The 21,724-nt window shown below is 32.8% G+C and overlaps 1 protein-coding gene across 1 annotated transcript in view; it reads right to left on the bottom strand.

Annotated features, from left to right (window-relative positions):
* The window catches only part of LOC140445168 (CD63 antigen-like), a 34,710-nt gene extending 19,942 nt beyond the window's left edge, over nt 1–14,768 (bottom strand). The window contains exon 1 of the mRNA XM_072537039.1: nt 14,597–14,768. Within this exon, the coding sequence (XP_072393140.1) occupies nt 14,597–14,656 (60 nt within the window). The 5' untranslated portion in view covers nt 14,657–14,768. The remainder of the gene's footprint in view (nt 1–14,596) is intronic.
* Nucleotides 14,769–21,724: the final 6,956 nt, after the last annotated feature.

Below are 21,724 nucleotides of genomic sequence, written 5' to 3'. Positions count from 1 at the left end.
TTATGCTTTAAGATGTATGAAACGGTGCAAAGCACCCCTTAAAAAGAGCAACATTTCACTTAACATAAATAATATTACTTCTCTTTTCTTTTTTCTTCGTACTGCATAAGCCATATCGGCGGTATGTATTGATCTTCTCTGGGATATAAGCACCTACGTTTAAAAAAGTAACAGAATTTTTTAAAGTTTACAGACCCATTGGAACTTTTCGTTTTCTCCGTTTTGTTGCACCTGGTGTTCTACAGGTGAAATTACCAATCAATTGTAATCTTGTATACTATGTAAACGTATACATAAAGAGGTAATAAAAAATCTTTACCCGTCATCTACGTGATTTGCGATTTACGTAGTAGAATGACATATTCTGATCAAACATATCTACTTCTCCCATGTACTTATTACTACAGTGTCAGTTTTAAAACTTACAATGGGCTATATCTCACGAATAAAAGCTGATATCGAAAAATGCTTGAAACCGTTTCTAGGATAGTAAGGGGGAACTAAAACGACATGAAAGAGAACTCACCCCCATCAACCTCCTAGGCCCCACCCACCACAACCAAAAAGTTTAAATTGCAAACCCCTACTTGTGATACATCATTGAAAAGACTATAAAAAAAGCTATCCATTGGTATAAATAATAATCATACAGGCTGAACCAATCATTGTGAAACTTTGGCTTAAATGGAAAATTTAATGAGATTTTTGTTGATTCTGTTGATGACCCTGTATAATTATTGTTTAATAATCAGCCGGTTTACTAGGACTTTTGTATTTGTAATGCTATCTCCCAAACTATTATTTTTAATAATAAGTGCCCGTCGGAATTTTTTTTTGTTAAATAAAAACTTAATTTTCCGTTTTTGCAAGACAAGTTAAAAACATTTGTTTTTTGGGTTCTGTTTATTTATTTGAGAATTTTAAATGTCATTAGTTTTCATCATTTGTACGATCAGTACTGTCATTCAGCTGTAGTTGTCACGATGGTTTACAGTATAACTGAACGCGTGGAGATCATTTTCATGTTTGCCTCCCGGAATCAATGTTATTTACGAACAGCTCAAATATTTCATGAAAGTCATCCGTACAAAAATGTAAGTCACATGTACGTCCGCGATTTATTGAACCAAAGTTTGTCTTTAACAAAACCCTACAAAATTTAAACAAGACAGTATATGGAGACAAACGTGACTAATGCTTATTGCATATACACCGATGGCTCCAAAATGAAAGAATGCTCAGGATGCGGGATATACTCCAGATCACTGAGCCTAAGAATAAAGTGGGGTATGGTCAAAAATGCCAGCGTAGTTCAGACAGAACTGACTGGTATCTCCATAGCCGCAAAAGAGATAACCCAAAAAGGTATAGCAGGGAAAACTATAATGATCTGCACAGATAGCAGACAAGCGCTACTAACCTTGAATAGACCACGTGTCACATCAGGTTTAGTAATGGAGTGTCACGAGTCACTAACTCAAGCTTCGGATGGTAATACCATCATCCTGAGGTGGGTTAAAGGACACAATAGGAATAAAGGCAACCGCATTGCTGAACAATTATCTAGGAAGGCGGCAGGCCTAAGACTCTTAGGACCTGGGGACCTTTTTGGTTGGTCAACTACAACAATCGCGGAAATTGTCAAATGTCACTCCCATACGCAAACCGTAAAAAGATGGGAAGAAGGGAAATGATGTAAACTTGCCAGGGTAACACTAAGTAACCTTGAAGAGTCAACATCAAAGAAGTGCTTGGGAATGACCAGGAAAAACCTACGTTTGGCAGTTGGTTTTTTAACTGGTCATTGTCAACTAAGCAAACACCTCCACACACTGAGGCTAGCAGACACACCTCTATGTAGGAAGTGTGAACGAGAAGACGAAACTGTAGAGCATGTCCTATGTGAATGCCCGGAGTTATCGTTAATACGAGAGTACGCGTTCGGCGAGTACTGTCCCACACCTGCCCACATAAGAGAGATGTCTCCTAGTGACTTGTCTACCTTCCTAGAAATGACAGGATGGACAATGAGCTAAGGGTGGCAGCTGCGTGGGAGGATGCACAATGGGTCAATTGTGGCCTAAGTGCTGTGAAACTTAACTCGCCCTCCCTACTCTACAGATACAGAAACTTCCGCGATTTAGTTGAAAACTTTAGAAAAACGGGATCAAAGCAAAATAAAAAAAAAGGGATGCCACAAGATTACTGAATGAAGCATCATAAGTTGAAGTCCTTGGAAATTTTGCAATAGAGCCTACTGCATCAAAACGTCAAGTATCTGCAATGACATGACTTTCACATGAGTCGGTTAGAAAGGTGTTGAAATTACATAAGTTTCACCCGTACAAAACACAAATTCTTCAAGAACTAGGCTGATGATGATCCAGATCGACGAATTGAGTTTTGTGAACTCATGACTAAAAGAATTCGCGTTGAACCGAGAATGTTAAAAGATATTTGTTTCACTGATGAATGTACTTTTATGCTGATTGGTAATGTAAATAAACAAAACTGTCGGTACTGAAGTGATGCGAACCCGCATCGATTCAGACAAAGTCACACTGACTATCCTGAAAAACTGAATGTTTGGGCAGGAATATTAGACGATGCTATAATTGGCCCCTTGTTCATATCAGGCAATTTAAGTGGCGACATTTATCTCGATATACTGGAAAACACCATTGAACCTTTAATTGTGCATGAATTAGATAACCAAAGGGACGACCGAAGGCAACCTAGCCCTAGACGAATATTTGCTGCACTTCCAACAAGATCGAGCACCTCCTCACTATGCAGCTCCAGTTAGGCACTGGTTGGATACTAATTATCCGAACAAATAGATTGGAAGGAGAAACATCATGAGAAGCAGCTGAAGAATTACTAGGCATGCAAGGTAAACAAAGAAGAACAAGAACGAATGACTGTTTTGACGAAGAATATCAGATTATATTAGAGAGAAAAAAAAACAGAGCATATTTAATGATGCAACATTATTACAGAACCCGACAAGCAGAGAATAAATATAAATAACTACGCAAAGAAGAAAAGAAAATCCACCGCAGAAAGAAGAGAGAAACTATGAACAAAGAACTTCAAGATCTAAGTAAGCCAATAGAGACGAGAAAATTTTACCAGAAAATGAACAAAAGCAAAAGCAATTCAAACAAAAGAAGTAAGGAGATAAGGAGGGTAATATATTGACAGAACAGCAAGATGGAATTCCTGAATGAAACCAAAAATGTTTTAGATTATATTGATATATTACAGGGGTAACCAAATGGCGGACCGCGGTCCGCATCCGTACCGGGAGCTTGTTTTTTGCGGACCACCGTTAAATTTAAAATATAGTAATAAAATTATATAGTTTATTTTTATGAACGAGAGAGTAATTAGCATAATTTTAACTGGTAGCTCCGACCACTCCATGGGCGTGCTCAAGATTAATTGAAAAATTACTTTGAATAATTGTAAAAAATAAATGAATTATTTCAGTGTTATAAAGTGTTATGTGTATGTAAACAAAAGTGACCTCTTTTATCACACACTATATTAGAACTGACTGGCCTACATTAAAAAGGGTTTTAAAAAATTCACATTTTTTTTAATTTTTAAAAATTACAAAAGAGAAAAAGAGTTTTTAAAACCGTCTAAGGTATGTTAAATAGATGAATAAAAATATTAATATAAAACTTACAGCTACTTGTTACAAATCCAAATCAGATTCAGAAGATGAACTTTCAGAACCAAGATTTATAATAACTGGCTCGATCATTTTATCAGTAATATTGTCCAGCTTCCACATTTTTTTCTCTTCTTTAATAGTGTGATTTACTGGCTTTTCCCAGTTTTCAGGTTTTACATTATTTACGGCCTCCAAAAACAACTGTTTAACATCATGAATTTTAAAAGTGGTATTTTTTCTTGAAACTTCACGCTTTATCTGTGCCCATACCAGTTCAATCGGGTTTAATTCACAATGATATGGTGGGGATCTAAGTACTGTCATTCCACGATTTTTGGCAATTTCATCAATTTCGTATTTTTTAAATTTTTCTTTATGAAGGGCACACAACGAATAAAGTTCCTTTCTTATAGATCCGGGATGGTACGTAATATTTTTTGAACTCAGCCAATTCTGCAAGTCTTTTTTTAACCACTTGGTTGTGGGCAGTCCTTCTATAAGTCTGGAGTGATAACTTGCATTATCCATTACTATTACACAGTTCTTAGGAAGAAGATCTATCATTTGTTCGAACCATTCTTGAAAGACATCAGCGTTCATGTCTTCATGGTAGTCACCGGTACGAGTTGATTCAAAAGTTAATAAACCACCTTCAACAAAACCGTCTGAACTGCCAATGTGTACTATTATCAGCCTGCGTCCCTTTCCTGATGGTGGGTTTAAACCAGTAGATAAGTTATTTACAAAAGCGTGCCTTTGACTTGTAAGAGTTTCATCCTGCCAAAATTTATTTGGTGTATGACCCTCGTTGATCCATGTTTCATCAAGATAAAATATTTTTCTTTTTTGGTTTCTCATTTCCTTTATGGTTCTTAGAAAATGTCTTCTCCATATGACAAAATCGCTTCTTTCTAATAAAATAGACTTTCTGGGATTCTTTTTCCAGCGGAAGCCTATTTCTTTTAAAAGTTTCCATAACGTACTTCGACTCATTTCTGGGTAATCCTTATCATCTCGAACTGAGACAAGAACTTTATCCAATGTTGGAAATTCGTGTCTAAAGAAGAATTCATGCACTTTCCGTCGAAGTCCTTCTTTAAAATGATATTCTATTTGAAATTTTGGTTTCCCTGGAGCATTACGTGGCATTTGAAAACTACCACATTTCTCTTCTTTAATAACTCTGTAAATCGTAGATTTCCCAACACCAAGTGTACTGCTAACTAACTCAACGGTCTCATCAACACTTTCACATAAACGTTTGTCTGTAAATGATTTAAAACAATTAAATATTAATGTTTTTTCATTAACTGTTAGAGGACCAATTTTTCGGCGTTTACACGGCACTTCCAAATTTTCCATAACACTAGTATACACAATAAACTGCTCCTTGCAACTGAAGTACCTACTTTTAGTGAACTGTTAAGAATTTTGAATACGCCACTTGGACCTTCCTATATACAAAATGGAAAAACCCACTATCACATTTTCTGTGGAATAAGTTTAGAAGGTAATTATCTAGTCAATTACTGTCGTAGATTCCTGGAATTAAAGAATTAAATGTTTGATTGTTGAAACCCTTACTTCGTGGAATGCACTCATTTCAGATAAAATAAAACGTTTTATTTTATCTAAAGAATTAAACTTTATTTTGCAAATAGGTAGGTACTTATTAAACTTTTATTGGTTATATATAACCAATAAAATAAACATCTTAGATTTCTTGCAAATTCATTAGTACCTGTTAACCTCCATCACTCCGACACTGGCAACCTTATTTAGGGATTAGTAAACCTCACAACTATTGTATTCTATTCTGCTCCAACCTTTATACCTGGTGGTCATACTCAATTTAAAATTGTTTTCCTATATACTTCTGTAAACTTGTTGACAAATATCTGTTTTTCATTGAGTCACCCGTATCAACAGTTTAGGGATTTGCATACATAATTTATTGTTTTATTACTCTCTCATACATAAAAATACACTATAGTGTAAAATTATAATCAAATCTAAATATATAAATATCTTTACTACTAATCGGCTAAATGGTTTTCCAAAATTTCAGGAGGCACCTACCTATAAATAATCTTTTAGCAAACTACAATAGGGAAGCTATTTGAACACTAAAATTATTTTAATTTGCATATTTATGACGTACCTACTAACCAGTCTATAATAAAACTAAAATGTTTTTTTCCAAACTTTCAGGTAATAGAACCATAATAAAATGTGTACCGTTTTGTATAAATTTCTAACTTTTAAAATATTTTCAGTAATAATTTATAATACTGTTGTGTTCAAAATGTACTGATAATAAGTAATATCAAAACAATACACAATTTATTTTCATTTACTGTACCAGGAAACTATTCAACTGTACAGTGGTCAAGAAAATAATAAGATATTAGTTTGCTTTTCCATACTAAGTATATCACTAACATTTAAATGCTTAAATAGATTTAGATATGTTCCATAAAATTGTTGAACACTACAGTTGCAGAGAGAAAACAACCAGAAACAGTAGCATTAAATGATTAAATTAAGTTCTAAGATACAAATATTTCAAATTACGCGGCAAAAATTTATTAAACAAAGACGGGAGAACAAACAATATAATAGCTTTTTCCTCGAGTTTATTTTATACGCCTAAACGAGGTGGCCTAGTTGCCTGGTTTCAACTACGTAACCAGGATGATCACCTGAGGAGGGGGGGGGGGTTACAACTACTGGAGGGTTTCTGGTTAACCCCCGGTTACGCCACTGCCTGGTTTAGTGCTGAGTGTCCGGATCGCGGCAGTGTAGTAGGTTTTCGAAACGGACCCTCAGGGAATATAATTGGTGACCCCTGATATATTCGATATTCGTTTGTAATACTCCAATTACCGTTTTTTTTTATAAAAATATTGCTTTTAATTATGTGTTCTTAATATGCCATATGCTAAATAAAAAATCAATTCTCCGCTGCTGATACGTTTCTTGGTAAAACTCATAAGGACAGCTAAATTATAGAATAACTTACGATATCACGCGTATGACTCATTTCACTATTTCTTTGCTGGAGTATAAAAATTCTGCTGTCATACAATCGTCCGGCTGTATAATCGTAGTCGGATCGGAAGGTAACAGGTGTGCCCAAGGCTAAAAATGACCTAAGAACACTGATGCTACAGAAGACACCGAAGATTGAACAGAAGCACAAGAAATAAATTGAAAATTCAACAGACTGATGTTTCCAACAGAGACTACGTCCAAAAGATGAGTCTACAGATCCAATCGGAAGTTTAACATAGTCAAAACCGAATCTTTGGAACAAATTTAGCTAAGCAGAACATAAATATTTTTAACAAGATGTTCTGAATCGGTTTAACGTCTATTTTTTTTTTAATTCAATAATAAAACTTGTAAATGCAAACCATCCACTACTTACTTAGTATTTTTATACAAATATTCTCCCACATCGTTACAGCAGTTATTATAGAAGTCTATATGGATATTTTAACAGGTAATGATTTAATACTCACTATAAATAATTATTTCTGTCGATTAAATCTATAATTTCAAAGTGTACGGTTAGCAATTATTTATAACTCTTATGTCACTACTCAATTAATCTAAATGTTATTCGTTGCGTTAAATAGCTAAGAATGTAACATGCAAATGGAGTACGCTTCGTTTTTGTGACACCAACCATTGAAATTATTTAATGTAAGAATGAAGGATAAATCGAAAAGTATCATATCGAGAATGTTATACGTTACTGTTAGTTAAATAACGGAATAATCAATGTCAAAATGATAAGAATAATTAAGAATATGAACAAAAAGAAATTTGATGCAAATCTAGGTCAAAGTCAGCAAAATTAGAAACAACTAATGATAAAGAACTCTGTTATATTGATTTGTTAGTCTACCAAAACGATAAAACATGTTTCTTAGCAACATCTTTTATCTTTTTTAAGTACTTATGAACCTTGTTTACTGACGTTGTTTAATTTTTGACTATTCCTGTTACCTGCAGTTTTAAGACCTTACCTTATTAAAAGACTCAGACGAAATTGAGAAAAATTTTGGTGAGCACTGTTGACATTTTTTACTAAGTCTTAATAATTTTCAGTATTTCAGTTAACATGTCATTGATTTTGTCTGGGTATAAGTGTACAAAAAGGCGTGTAAATATGTGAAATTATTAATATAACTTCAGGGTATGAGAACTGTGGAGAAAATAGTGGAGAATACGGACTCTCTCTTAACATCAAAAAAACCAAATTCATGAAAATTAGCAAGACCAACAATACAAATGAAATATTAACGGTAGGAGGCCAGCAGATTGAGAGAGTAAAAAGTTATACTTACTTGGGAACGATAATCACAGAAAATAACGATTATACTGCAGAAATAAGAGTCAGAATTGAAAAAGCAAGTGCCAACTTCGTGAAAATGAAAAAGATTTTATGCAGCAAAGATCTGACATTGGCCCTCAGAATAAGGCTAGTTAAATGCTATGTACACAGTGTACTCTACTATGGAGCTGAATCATGGACATTAAACCGGAATACAATAAATCGACTTAACGCGTTTGTAATGTGGACATTTAGAAGATTGTTAAGGATTCCATGGGTAGATAGAATCACGAATACAGAAGTGTTAAGGAGAATAGACAGAGAGAGGGAAATGGAAAATACAATAAAAGAAAGGAAATTGCAATATCTCGGACATGTGATGAGAGGCGAAAGATACAACATCTTGAGACTCATAATTCAAGGAAAAGTAGAGGGTAGGAGGAGCGTAGGAAGAAGACGCGTTTCCTGGTTGAAGAACCTGAGAGAGTGGTTTGGTTGCAGCTCAAGGCAATTGTTCAGTGCAGCTGCCTCGAAGGTCAGAATAGCCATGATGATTGCCAACCTTCGTCGTGGAGATGGCACTTAAAGAAGAAGAAGATGAGAACTGTATTAAATAGGGCTTGTTCAAAATAATTAGGAGAGGTTATACAGATAATAGCCAAATCAGGTTTATAAACAAATCTTGCTAAGGTTGCTGTTGCACGAATTCGCGGTATTTATATACGCAGGCTTCCATTCGCGGTTGTTTCTCGTATGGGGAGCTCTCTTTTGCGGTTTTTACACATCTTTGTCTATACGATTTAAAGGTCACGAGGATTCACGGTATTTTTCGGAATCACTATCAGAGAAAGAGAGAGAGAGAGCTGTGAAAACGTCTGTTCGCGTTGGACCCAACTAGGACACAGAGCAAAGCGTCTGCTGCTACCGGCAGTCAACAGTTGAGAGATTTTTCATTTTCTAAGGAATGTCTGTATTTCTAGAGGGTGGGGTTAGAGTGGGAGTAGGAATTATTACTAAGGGTTGGAGTAGGAATTATTACTAAGGTAATCATTTTTAATATTGAAGTTATGGAATTAATACAGTGAAAATATATATCATGGTTTTTCGCATAAGAAAAATTGAACAATAAGTATGTTAAAAGTGTGTGAAATGAACCCGTAATATAAACTGAGTCGCATTCCTTTTTCTAAGCACCTACTAAAAATTTCTATATTATCCTAAATTAGTCTGGCGATCGGCAATAAAAACAACCGAATACCCGACTTGATCTCATTTCGTAGTTTGCTGTCACGATGGCCGGGGGTGTTAATTTAATAGTCTACTAATCAGTACAGTTTCTAAGTGAAACACCCACGTATGTGGTAAGGTAAATTTTTTTTTTGTCAATTCATTTAAACGTGATATAAAGAAAGTTTTTTCTTTCATTCCCAGGGGTTTTCCAATCCCCGATTATTTATGTAGCCGTCCTTGTTAAATATTTTGTCAACTTCCGCATAATCACTTCATTTTACCGACTAGAGAAGGGACATTGACCTCTCTGGGCCGTACCTGCTTCTTTTACGTTAACAGGTGCCTCCAGGGCTCCGCGACATCTAAAGTGAGTGTAAATAGACTAATTTTATACAATAATAAACAAATTGTTAGTTATTAGAAGCTCTATAGTGAGTGCTTTAAAAAAAATCTTTCTCAGTCTCATTTATAGGAAAAGACTACTTCATTAATTGACAGAATACCAAATAACCAATGCACAGTGGCGGAGCATATAAGAAGACAGGTGGAGTTTGATCGGAACATGACAGTAGTGGTGAGGAGAACTGGAAAAAGGGAAATAAAGGAGAAAGTGAAGACGAAGAGCTGTTTGAAAAGGGCAAATTAACGAAGAGGTCACCGAGCAAGAACAGCATCGATATGATACGAGGATATGATTTAAATGATGCGTGAACTTTTGACGAAAAATGATGACATGATGGCCGAAATGAAAAAACTGCGTAAAGAACAAAAAGAAACACTGGATTGTATTAGAGAATTAAAACAGAAAAATTTAGAACTATAGAAGGGACTTAATGAGGTAAATAAGAGAATCGAACAGCTGGAGAAAGACAACAGAAAGAGAAATATAGTTATAAATGGCTTAGATTTGAAAACTAATGATGGGAGAGATACTAAAGATAAACTGGAGCAATTTATAAAAACAAATCTTCATCTCAACATTAAATTGAAAGAAGCAAAAAGAAGGTAGCAAAATATGCGTCAAAATGTTCCTAGCTGAAATGAAAAACATGATGGACAAAGTGATGGTGCTGGAAAACTCAAACTTCAATAAAGATGAAAAGGTCAAAGAATAAGGACACGACTATGGAAACCAAAGGGGCAAATGTAAACGAAAGAGATAATGATAGAGACGGGCAAACAAAAAAAGAATATAAATTAAGGAAAACCACCTAAAAATAGCCACGTGGAATGTTGGACATATTTATGAAGAGGGAGGAGTGAAAAACTTAATCGGCATCTTGAATCAATATGAACTGATCTTTCTTGCTCTCCAAGAAACAAAACTTAAGACAACGAGAATATCAGAAGCTGATAAAGCAATCTTATTTACTTAATACTGGTGGGGCAAATATACTGCTGGGTATAGGGTTTTTAATAAAGTAAAGTCTCAAGGGAAGTGTAGTCTGAACTGTTTGCGTCTGAGAGGAAAGTACCGTAAAATATCTATAGTCAACGTACATGCATCGAGCTAAAATAAAGACACCGATATAAAAATGGATTTGTACCAATAATTAGAAGACATTTTAAACGACCTACCGAAGTACGATCTAAAAGTAGTAATAGGCGATTTTTACGCAAAAATTGAAAAAGAAAACATGTACAAAAATAACACGGGAGGGAAAAGTAAACCCGAAACTTCAAATGAAAACGGCACGCACAAGTTATGAAGCAGCAAAGGAAAAAAAACTGAACTGTAGAAAAAATAAATGAGAATACTGGGAAATGAAGTTACAAGACATGGAAAATCCTATCATAAACAAAGAGATTAAAAATTTTTACAAAGAAGTCAAAATCGGAATCGCATGATACTGCAGAAGTAAAGAAGGCATACTAATAGGTGAATTACCAAGAAAATTAGAGCAGAATACTTTGAGGAACTGCTGAACCCAAAGGATAATACCAATGAAATACAATCACAAAACGGACCAGAGCAAAGCAATAATTAGGCAGAAATAAATGAAACATAGAGGAAATAATAAAGAATAACAAAGCCCAGGAGAAAACGGTATACTAGCAGAAATATTCAAGGAAGATGGACAGCTATTGCTCAAATGAATAACCAACCTAATAAAACGAATTTGGAAAAATGAGAAATTACCACAAGGCTGAAAAAGGTATCCATATGTCCGATTCACAAAAAGGGAGATAAAAGCCTATGTCAAAATTATAGAGGAATTGATTTATTGGATGTAGCATATAAGATATTGGCTTTAAACAAAACTATGAATCTGAAATAATAGGTGAATATCAGGGAGGATTTAGAAGAGAAATATCTACAATTGATCAGATTTTTAAGATGTGACAAATATTGCACAACAGCTACGAACAACATCTAGGTTTGCACATTCTGTTTACAGACTTTAAGCAGGCATATGACTCAATCGATAGACGAAAACTATATGAGGCAATGGATCTGTTAAAAATACTTACCAAACTTATCAAGTTAGTGAAATAACCTTAAAAGAAACATTAAATAAAGTGATCCTGGAAGGAAGATTATCAGAGACTTTCACAGTAAGGAAGGGATTAAGACAAGTCCACAGTGTTATTTAACCTTATCCTAGAAGCTATCCTATGACAAAGTAGTGTAGAGACAGATGGCATAGTATACTACACGAGACAACAAATTGTCGCTTTTACAGATGATATTGCATTGATTATGAAATCAAAATCAGAACTCATAAGAATATTCAAAAAAATTTTAAAAAGTTCTGACTAGATATAAACGAAAATAAAACAAAATACTTTGAAATGAGAGCAAAGAAAATAGAGCCTGAAAATATCCTAAGAATAAGTAGCTGAAGTAGATATTTTTTTGAAAAAGTGGATCAATTTGAATACCTTGGAGAGACAATTACAAAGAGAGTTGAAGAAGATACTAAAATAGAAAAAGGATCACTAAAGGAAGTAAAGCTGTATGAAAACTAAACAGAATGATTAAATGTAACTTAATATCCAGGAATATGAAAATCAGGATTTACAAAATGATTGTGCAACCTTCGGTTATATATGGCAGCAAAAACCTGGATGTTAAGCCAGAAAAATACAAACAAATTGGAACGATAGAAAAGAAAGGTATTATGCAAGATATATGGAGGAACAAATGACAATGACAGCGTATGGAGAAGAAGAACAATAAATAAGAAAGTAATGGAGCTCTGGACCAACCAAGAATCATACAAAGCACAAAGAGCACGTCGGATGGGACATGTTTACAGGATGTCCACAAACACACATGCAAAAAAAATATTAACAGGAGGAGCAGGTAAAAAGCACAGACGAGGAAGACCAAAAAAGAAGTAGTTAGAAGAGTTTAAACCGATGTAAGAAAACTAAGAATACCAGACTGGGAGGAAAAGACGAAAAACAGAGATGAGTAAAAAAAATAGTGAAGAAAATAGAAGCTATGGGCCTACAGGCCTGAAGAGCTTTTAATCAAATAAGTGCTCTTCATAAAATACAGGATATTACATGATGAGGAATGGAAGATGGAAATAGAATCAGCATATTACACAAATGGATTGTTAAAGACTAACCTAAGTAGCAAAGATTTTAAGATCCTTTAAAAAATGGCGAGATATTTACAGTCAACATTCTAAATACAACCTCAAGATCGCATTTATGTGAATTTAATATGTATGGTGTCATAAAAACTATGTTATCAATAATATTCAAAGAGAGCAGAACAAGTACAGAAATATAGAGTGTTACCAAGTTATAAAAATATTTCATAAAAAATTTTACTTTAACATAAATGTATCAGAACAACCTGTTTATTCTACAGACCTTGTACCATGTGATTTTTATCTAACACTCAATGGTAAATCTGCAATTAAAAAGTACAAGGTCTCAAACAAGATTTAAAATGAAAAATAACAAATGTCTGGAAACAGAGAATTTTTTAATAAAATGAAAGTAAAAGATTGCATTTCATTTCTATTCGAATTCCATCATTGTTCTACACATGTTTGGAGTTATTCAACTTCCTTCAGGAACCCTTGTGGAAGTTAAAACTGAAATGAAATTCAGTCTAGTATTTGGTCCTTATAGCAACAATAACTGCCTGAGTGCACTAGCAGCGACATGTATATGTCAGGAAACTCCTCTTGGATTTTTTGAATAGTTTAAAACAAAAAAAACTAACAATGAGTGTTGCAAGAAGAGTAAATCTGCTATTATGAAACCAAAAAGTTGTTAAACATGGTGTTTAAAATTTATAATTACAAAAAAAAGATGAGTCCAAAAAGAATAATCCAAGCTGTAATAACTTGTTGTTTCCACACTAGGTTTCAATAACTCCATTTAAAAACTATTTGATTTGTCACACCACAAGAATAATGAATATTAATTACTGTTGAGAGATGTATACCTTTGCATACATCGAACTCCCAAAGGTTAAATTATTTGAACTGGCAGACTTAATAGACCAAATATAGACATCAATTAAGTTTTCTACATTTAAAAAATACCACTTTGAATTTGCAATTTTTTATTAAAATATATAAAAAGATTCTACAAAATTGATAAACTTTTACTTTCATTTGTTTTACTGATGCGTTTTTTAATTTTATTTTAGTACTTTTGTAGCATAATTTCACCAGCTGGTCTCCACTATTTTCCTGTCTAATTGTAGTGTTAATACCTATATCCTCTGCCGTTTCTAAATAAACTCTTATTTTTCATTAATAAATTTCCAATCAGTTTACTACTTCACACATTTGCTTTACAATGTTCTTAATATAATTCTTGTGTGTTTATATGGTATAATTTTAATAAAATTTTAATAAAAAACAACATATTAACATAAATAACGTTAAATAATTGAAGGATATGTTTGTTAAAGGCACCTATATATGCATTGGTGTTCTTGCTTTGTATTATTACAAGCAGACACACAATCTATTAGGAATAAGATTTGCGTATTGAAATATAAAAAAAGTTAGTTAGGATACATAAAAATATTCAAAGGAGTAGCTCACTTCTTTACTAGTAGAATTAATGTAAATTCAAAAGAAATTTTCTCCCAGGAAGCCAGGAAGTCACTAAGACCGATACAGAATACATAATAAACAAATCATGTAGGCGATAATCCAATGTATAGGTAGGTGTATTTATTTATAGATGTCACTTCTTAAAATATTTACGTATTTTTAATGATTAATAAACAAACGCTATTTTAAAAAATGATCTCAAAAAAGTACAGGACATGCTGTCAGTATCCAGGTTCAAAATAATCGATTGCTGGTGCAAATAGGGCACTTGACATATAAAATGGCTGCAGAAAACAGATATTTTCTTACCAAAAACAATATGTTGAGCACCACAAACAGATATTTCATACAAGTATAGCCAGCACCCATGTTTAGTGTTGATGAATGAACCAACGATACGATACTTTCAATTTGTTGCACAAATGTAAACAAATCACCACATCAATCCCGCGCGTAACTCGAGCTCAAATGCTGATTTTGGGGAAATGGAAACTAGAGTGGAGGGGGCACATCTGTGGATGCCTCGACGCTCAAGGTCAGACAGCCAGCCTATCCGGAAACGAACGATGCAAACATAAAAACCTGAATTTTTAGGATTTGATTTACTTTATTATTCATTGATCTATTATGCCACAGTTACGTAAGTGCGCATAATACATGCTGTATTTGCAAAATAGCTACCTGTAGCATTTTACATTTAAATATAATTATGATAAGACCAGTTTCTTGCTGTTGCCACTTCTCTTCTGTAAAACTTTTTAAAATATCATTTTTAAGAAATAAATTTCTGGACACAGTAAAGAATTTTATTAGATCAAATATACCAAGATTTGTACAAGTTTGTTCTCTAATTCTTATGCCTCCTAGAATATCAACAAAGTTTTTGGATAAGAAGGTTCTCAAAGGAAAAATCAAGACATATTGACTTTGTAAAAGCGTTTGGTCTTGTCAAATTTAAAGATATTATACAGGTACAATGAATGTGTTCATTATACCATGAGAATTATGGAAGTGGGCTATGCCAAACGAATGGAAAAACACAATATATTATAACAATGCGCAAACTAGGTGGATGGCGCTTGGCCCTAAGATTATTTTGTTATAGTCATACCAAAGTCATACCTTTGGTCATACCAACGAATATGAACGCATATGCGTCTATATTCGTTGGTCATACCTTGTTAATATAAAAGAGAGTAATTGATAGACGGATACGTGAGAAAACCGAAATACCTATCCGATAATCAATTTGGTTTTATGGAAGGCAGGTCAACAACAAATGCAATTTTCATTATATGGCAGATGATGAAAAAATACAGGAGTAAAGAAACAAACGCTCATATTAGGACGGGTGTAGGAGAGACTGATACATTTTACATGAAAGTAGGATTGCACCAAGACTCAGTGCTTAGTCTTATTATCATTAGTACTGGAACAGGTAACAGTGTGTAATGTACCTACCTACTCACATGTAAGATAATTAAAGTATCTATGTATTTCTATATAGTTTTTAGTCACCTGGTATATGTTATTTACAATTATGAAAAGTTCTCATGTATAATCACTAATAATTATTTGCTGTTAGAAATCAGAATCAATACTCTTCATAAATATTTTCCTATTTAGAATAAATAAGTTTCGCTAGTTTATTCACCTAATACTTCGTATCTATGGAATAATAATAATTTATTTCTCTTATTTCTTTGTTCGATAAGCTATCCGTATTTGCTATTTTAATATTAATATTTGAGTCCAATCTCTTGTACTCAAATCCATCCAGAAACATCGTTAAATAATTGTAGATAACAGAACTTATATATTCATAGTTTTAAGAAATAACAAGCAGAGTGTAATTTTCATCCTCTAATATAATAAATTTATACATGTCAATATATTCTGTTTAATTCCAAAACAAAGAGTTAGTCCGGAGAAGAAATAAACGCATAGTATTCCATAACAAAATTTGGTGTCAGAACGTGGGATATTAGTAGCAGAGTTCCTCTGATTGCTGATAGAAGGAGAGCTGAGGAATTTTTGAATTGACTTGTTTCCTTCGAGGAATCATTCAAAAAAAAACTGTCAGTGTGGAAAAATCGCCACTACAACTAATTACATTGGGGTCCAGTACATCCAGTTCGAAATCCAGTTCCAGTCATAACCCAATTGTAGTTCCATCGGAAGTAGAGGTGAACCCGTGGAATAATAGACTATGCGACCAACAACAATATTCTACTTGTAAGTACATTCTATCTTAAATTCTGTCTCATATTTTAAAAATCTTGTAAACGTATGTCTACTTTATATCCTGATATAAGTAACTTATTTGACGAACAAATACCTTCTCCCGACTCAAATTCTCTTTCAAATTCTTCTACTTCTAATTCAAATAAAATGTCAGTATCAATTGAAATAGCTGAAAAACTTCTCATTCGATTTGATGGTACAAAATCAAAATTATACGAATTCATAGACAATTGTGATAAAGCATACAATTTAGTAAATCCGCAATCCAAACCCATCTTATTAGCCATTATAGAAACTAAATTAACCGATAAAGCTAGGGCCATAACTAGAAACAGAACATTTGACGAATGGAAAGATTTAAAAGACTTCTTATTAGATGCTTATTCTGAACGCCGAACTGAAGGTCAGTGGCAATTGGAATTACATTCCTTACGTCAGATGCCCAGTGAAAATGTAATGTCATTTGCAAATAAAGTTGAAAATTGCTATATAAAATTAATAAATACACTTGATCCAGACTTATCTCCAGATGCAAGAAATGCATGTACTAAACTCTTAAAAACTCAAGCACTAAATGTCTTTATTAGAGGATTAAACAAAGACCTCTCTATTTTAATCAAAGCCCGAAATCCAGATTCCTTAGAAAGAGCTGTTGCTATAGCAATTGCCGAAGAACAAGAACAGTTATCAAGACAAGAAATTTTCAGACCATTCTGTAATATTTGCAAACGAAATAACCATTCCTCAAATAACTGTCGATATAAAAACAATTCAGATAGAAATGTTAGACATCTTCAAAATTCTAGTTTTCAAAACCCAAAATATCCTAATTCAAATCTTCAAAGGTCAAATTCTCAAAATCAAAATTATAAACCTTCAAATTCAAATTCCAATTCTGATTTTCCTCCAAACTTAAGAAAAGAAAATACCAACACTTCCCAACGTTTTTGCAGATACTGCAAAAAACCAGGTCACGTTATAGAAGAATGTAGAAAACGCGAATTTAACAATAAAAACAAAAATCCAACAAATTCTTTAAACTTCCAGAATCCTCGACAACCAACGGTCGATTCTCGAGGAGTTCGTTCAGTTCAGGCCGTATCACAACCATCAACTTCTCAGTCACTTCCTATGTAGATTTACCCTTAGTAAATAATTCTAATCCATCCTCTTGCAAGTTTCTAATCGATACAGGCGCAGATATTTCTTTAATTAAATATTCAAAAATACTAAACATTCCAAAAATTTATTCTAAGTCTATTACTCTACGAGGCATTGATAAAAATGTCTTAAATCCAAATAAAACTATATGTAGTTGTAACGTAAATTTCAAGATAAAAGATTTTGTCCAAACTCATGTTTTCTATGTCGTAGAAGACGATTTTCCTCTTCATTTCGACGGTATATTAGGTAGCGATTTTTTTGAAATAAATAAATGCCAAATTGATTATAAAGAAAATAAATTAAACTTTAAAAATTGTTCTATTTCAATCGAATATATAAAATCTCCATTAAACAATGACAATGACGAATTTCTGAGAGATCAAAATATCGAGACAAGTTCTAATATCGATGAAATATTTCCTTATGATGCTAAATCCATAGAGGATCATTCTTATTTAGAAACCAATGATATCCAAATAACCTTAAGTAGTGAAGAACTACTATCCAATCCAATTCAATCTAAATCTAACTCTAAATCCAAAGAAAATTCAAGTCCAAAATGTGTAAAATCCACTGAGATATGCACAAATAAAACTTGTAACTCTTCACGAAATCATAAATCAAAATCCTGTTCAGAAGAAAAATCCTGTTCAGACGATCTTATACTAAATCAAAACTCTAATTCTAACTCAAGAAGTAATAAAACTATTCTATCCGCAAGAACTGAAACAATTGTTCAAATTAAAGTAATAAATAATGAATTAAGCGAAGGATTATGTCCCGAACGCGAAATCTTTAAAGGTGTATTTTTATGTCCTAGTGTTGTTAAAGTAAAAAATGATTTCTTTTTAACCTCAATCGTAAACACTACTGAAACGGATGTTGAATTAAACGATATTCAAGTAGCAATAGAAAAAATTCCAAATTTACAAAACAATGCAAATATACGAAAAATGTCTTCTTATAAAGATAATACGAATTCTAACAGAATTGCTAAATTAAAAAATGCCTTGAGAACAGATCATTTAAATAGTGAAGAAAAATCATCTTTAATTTCTATTTGCAAGGAGTACAATCATATCTTTTATCTGGAAGGAGATCAACTTACCAGTACAAATGCCATAACTTGCAAAATTCCTTTAAATTCTAATGTACCTATTAGCACTAAATCATACAGGTATCCTGAAGTACACAAACATGAAGTCGAAACTCAAATAAAAGGTATGCTAGATCAAGGTATTATCGAAGAATCAACTTCGCCATGGAATTCGCCCCTTTGGGTTGTGCCAAAAAAGGCCGATGCTTCAGCAAAGAAGAAATGGCGAATTGTTATAGACTATCGACGACTAAATGATATTACTATAGGAGATTCATTTCCACTTCCGAATATAGTCGATATATTAGACCAATTGGGTCACTCAAAATATTTTTCAACAATAGATTTAACATCAGGATTTCACCAGATCAAAATGGATCCTGAGGATTCTCCAAAGACTGCTTTCTCAACTCCGTCTGGACATTATCAATATTCACGAATGCCATTTGGATTAAAAAATGCTCCCAGTATTTTTCAAAGGCTAATGAATACTGTCCTCTCAGGAATACAAAATTACAGATGTTTTGTCTATCTCGACGATATAGTCATTCATGCCGATACATTAGAAAATCATAATAAAAGATTAAAAGAAGTATTCGAAAAATTGTCTACATTCAACTTAAAAATACAACCAGATAAGTGCGAATTTTTTCGTCGCGAAGTAATGTATTTAGGACATTTAATAACTGAATTTGGTGTCAAACCGGACGAAAAAAAGGTATGTGCTGTTACAGATTTTCCTATACCCAGAACACAAAAAGATATTAAGAGCTTTTTGGGTCTCACTGGTTATTATAGACGCTTTATAAAAAATTTCAGTGCTTTAACACAACCTTTAACAAAACTGCTGAGGAAAAATGTTGAATTTAATTGGACAAGCATTCAACAACAGTCATTTGAGAACCTGAAATCAATACTTTGTTCAGAACCAATACTTCAGTATCCAGATTTTACCAAACCCTTTGTCTTAACAACGGATGCTAGTAATTATGCAATAGGGTCCATACTTTCTCAAGGTAAAGTACCAGATGATTTACCTATTGCTTATGCTAGTCGAACCTTGAACAAAGCGGAATCAAACTATAGCACAACAGAAAAAGAATTACTTGCAATTGTATGGAGTGTTAAACACTTTAGACCATATTTGTACGGAAATAAATTTTTCATTTATACGGATCATAAACCACTCACATGGCTATTTAATGTAAAAGATCCCGGATCAAGACTCGTTAGGTGGAGATTAGCATTAGAAGAATATAGCTATGAAATTATTTATAAACCAGGTAAATTAAATCAAAATGCTGATTGTTTAAGTCGTCCTCCTTTAACCATATCTGAAACAAATATTTGCGAAGAAAACAAAAACCCGGCAACAATCACCTTACAAATAAACAAAATGAGTAAAGAAAATAATGACACTTATTCACAGTTCTTATCTAAATCCGAAACTATATTAATAACAAATGATAATATAAAAGAAACAAATGAAAAGATTACATCATTTTCACAAAATTTAGCATTGTTTGTTTCCGTAGATTTAAATTTTAATGAGATCGTTCAGAAACAAATAAATAAACAATTCAGTCATATAGAAAATTTGAAAGCCAAAAATCCAAGACTAAATGACATTATATATATTTCTGATCAAAATAAAAACTTTTATTACATATTTATAAAAAATAATTATTGGGACAATACCTCTTATGAAGATATATTTAATTCCCTAATAAAATTAAGAGACTGGTTATTAAACGATAAAATATTAAAAATTTGCCTACCCAGAATAACTTTTAGCTACGATAAATTAAGTTGGGGAAAAATTAGATCTATGATTAGATTTATTTTTAGAAAAACTGATATATCTATTATCATTTATCATGATATACTAACAAATCCTGAACCTGAGGAAATAACTACAATATTACAAGAGAATCACACTAGTCCTACGGCTGGACACTCTGGTTTTCATCGGACATACAATCGTATAAAAAAACATTTCAAATGGAATAATATGAAAAATGATATTAAAAACTTTATAAAAACCTGTGAATCTTGTCAGAAAAATAAACTCGTTAGAAAAAAATTCGTAAAGCCCATGGAGATAACAACAACAAGCTCAAATCCATTAGAAAAAATATTTTTAGATATAGTAGGTCCTTTACCTTTAACCGAGTCAGGTAATAAGTTCATATTAACATTACAAGATGACTTAACAAAATTTTCTCAAGCTTATGCAATTCCGAATCATGAAACCAAGACTATCGCTGAAAATCTGGTTCGTGGATTTATTTGCAAGTTTGGAAAACCCGATATAATAGTTACTGATCAAGGCCGAGATTTTACTTCCAAATTATTTTCTCAAATCGCCAAGCTTTTTAAAATCAGACATATAAATTGTACTGCTTATCATCCAGAATCAAATGCTGCATTAGAAAGGAGTCACGCTACTTTAGCAGACTACCTTAAACATTATATTAAAGCTGATCAATCCGATTGGGACGAATGGCTAGATTTTGCTATGTTTTCATATAATACAACTAATCATACTTCAACCAAATTCACACCATATGAACTAATATTTGGATATACACCTAATCTACCTAGCAGTATAATACGACCAGTAGAACTCAAATATACATATGAAGATTATTTAGATAATTTAACACTTAAGCTTAGAAAATCTCATGAGTTAGCAAAAACGAATCTATTAGAATCTAAAGTAGTCAGTAAAAAATATTATGACCAAAAGATTAATGACACCGTTTTCTTAGAAGGACAATTAGTATATCTCCAAAATGAGCAAACAAAGAAGGGTCAAACCAAAAAACTTACACAAAATTATAATGGACCTTATAAAATTCTAGAGATAAATTCTCCTGTCAATTGCACAATTTTAGTAAATAAAAAACCAATAAAAGTTCACATGAATAGAT

This window comes from Diabrotica undecimpunctata, chromosome 7 (genome assembly GCF_040954645.1).
Source record: "Diabrotica undecimpunctata isolate CICGRU chromosome 7, icDiaUnde3, whole genome shotgun sequence".
Classification (NCBI taxonomy): Eukaryota; Metazoa; Arthropoda; class Insecta; order Coleoptera; family Chrysomelidae; genus Diabrotica; species Diabrotica undecimpunctata.
Note: the sequence above shows the minus strand (reverse complement) of the source record. Positions and strands in the feature narration are given on the sequence as shown.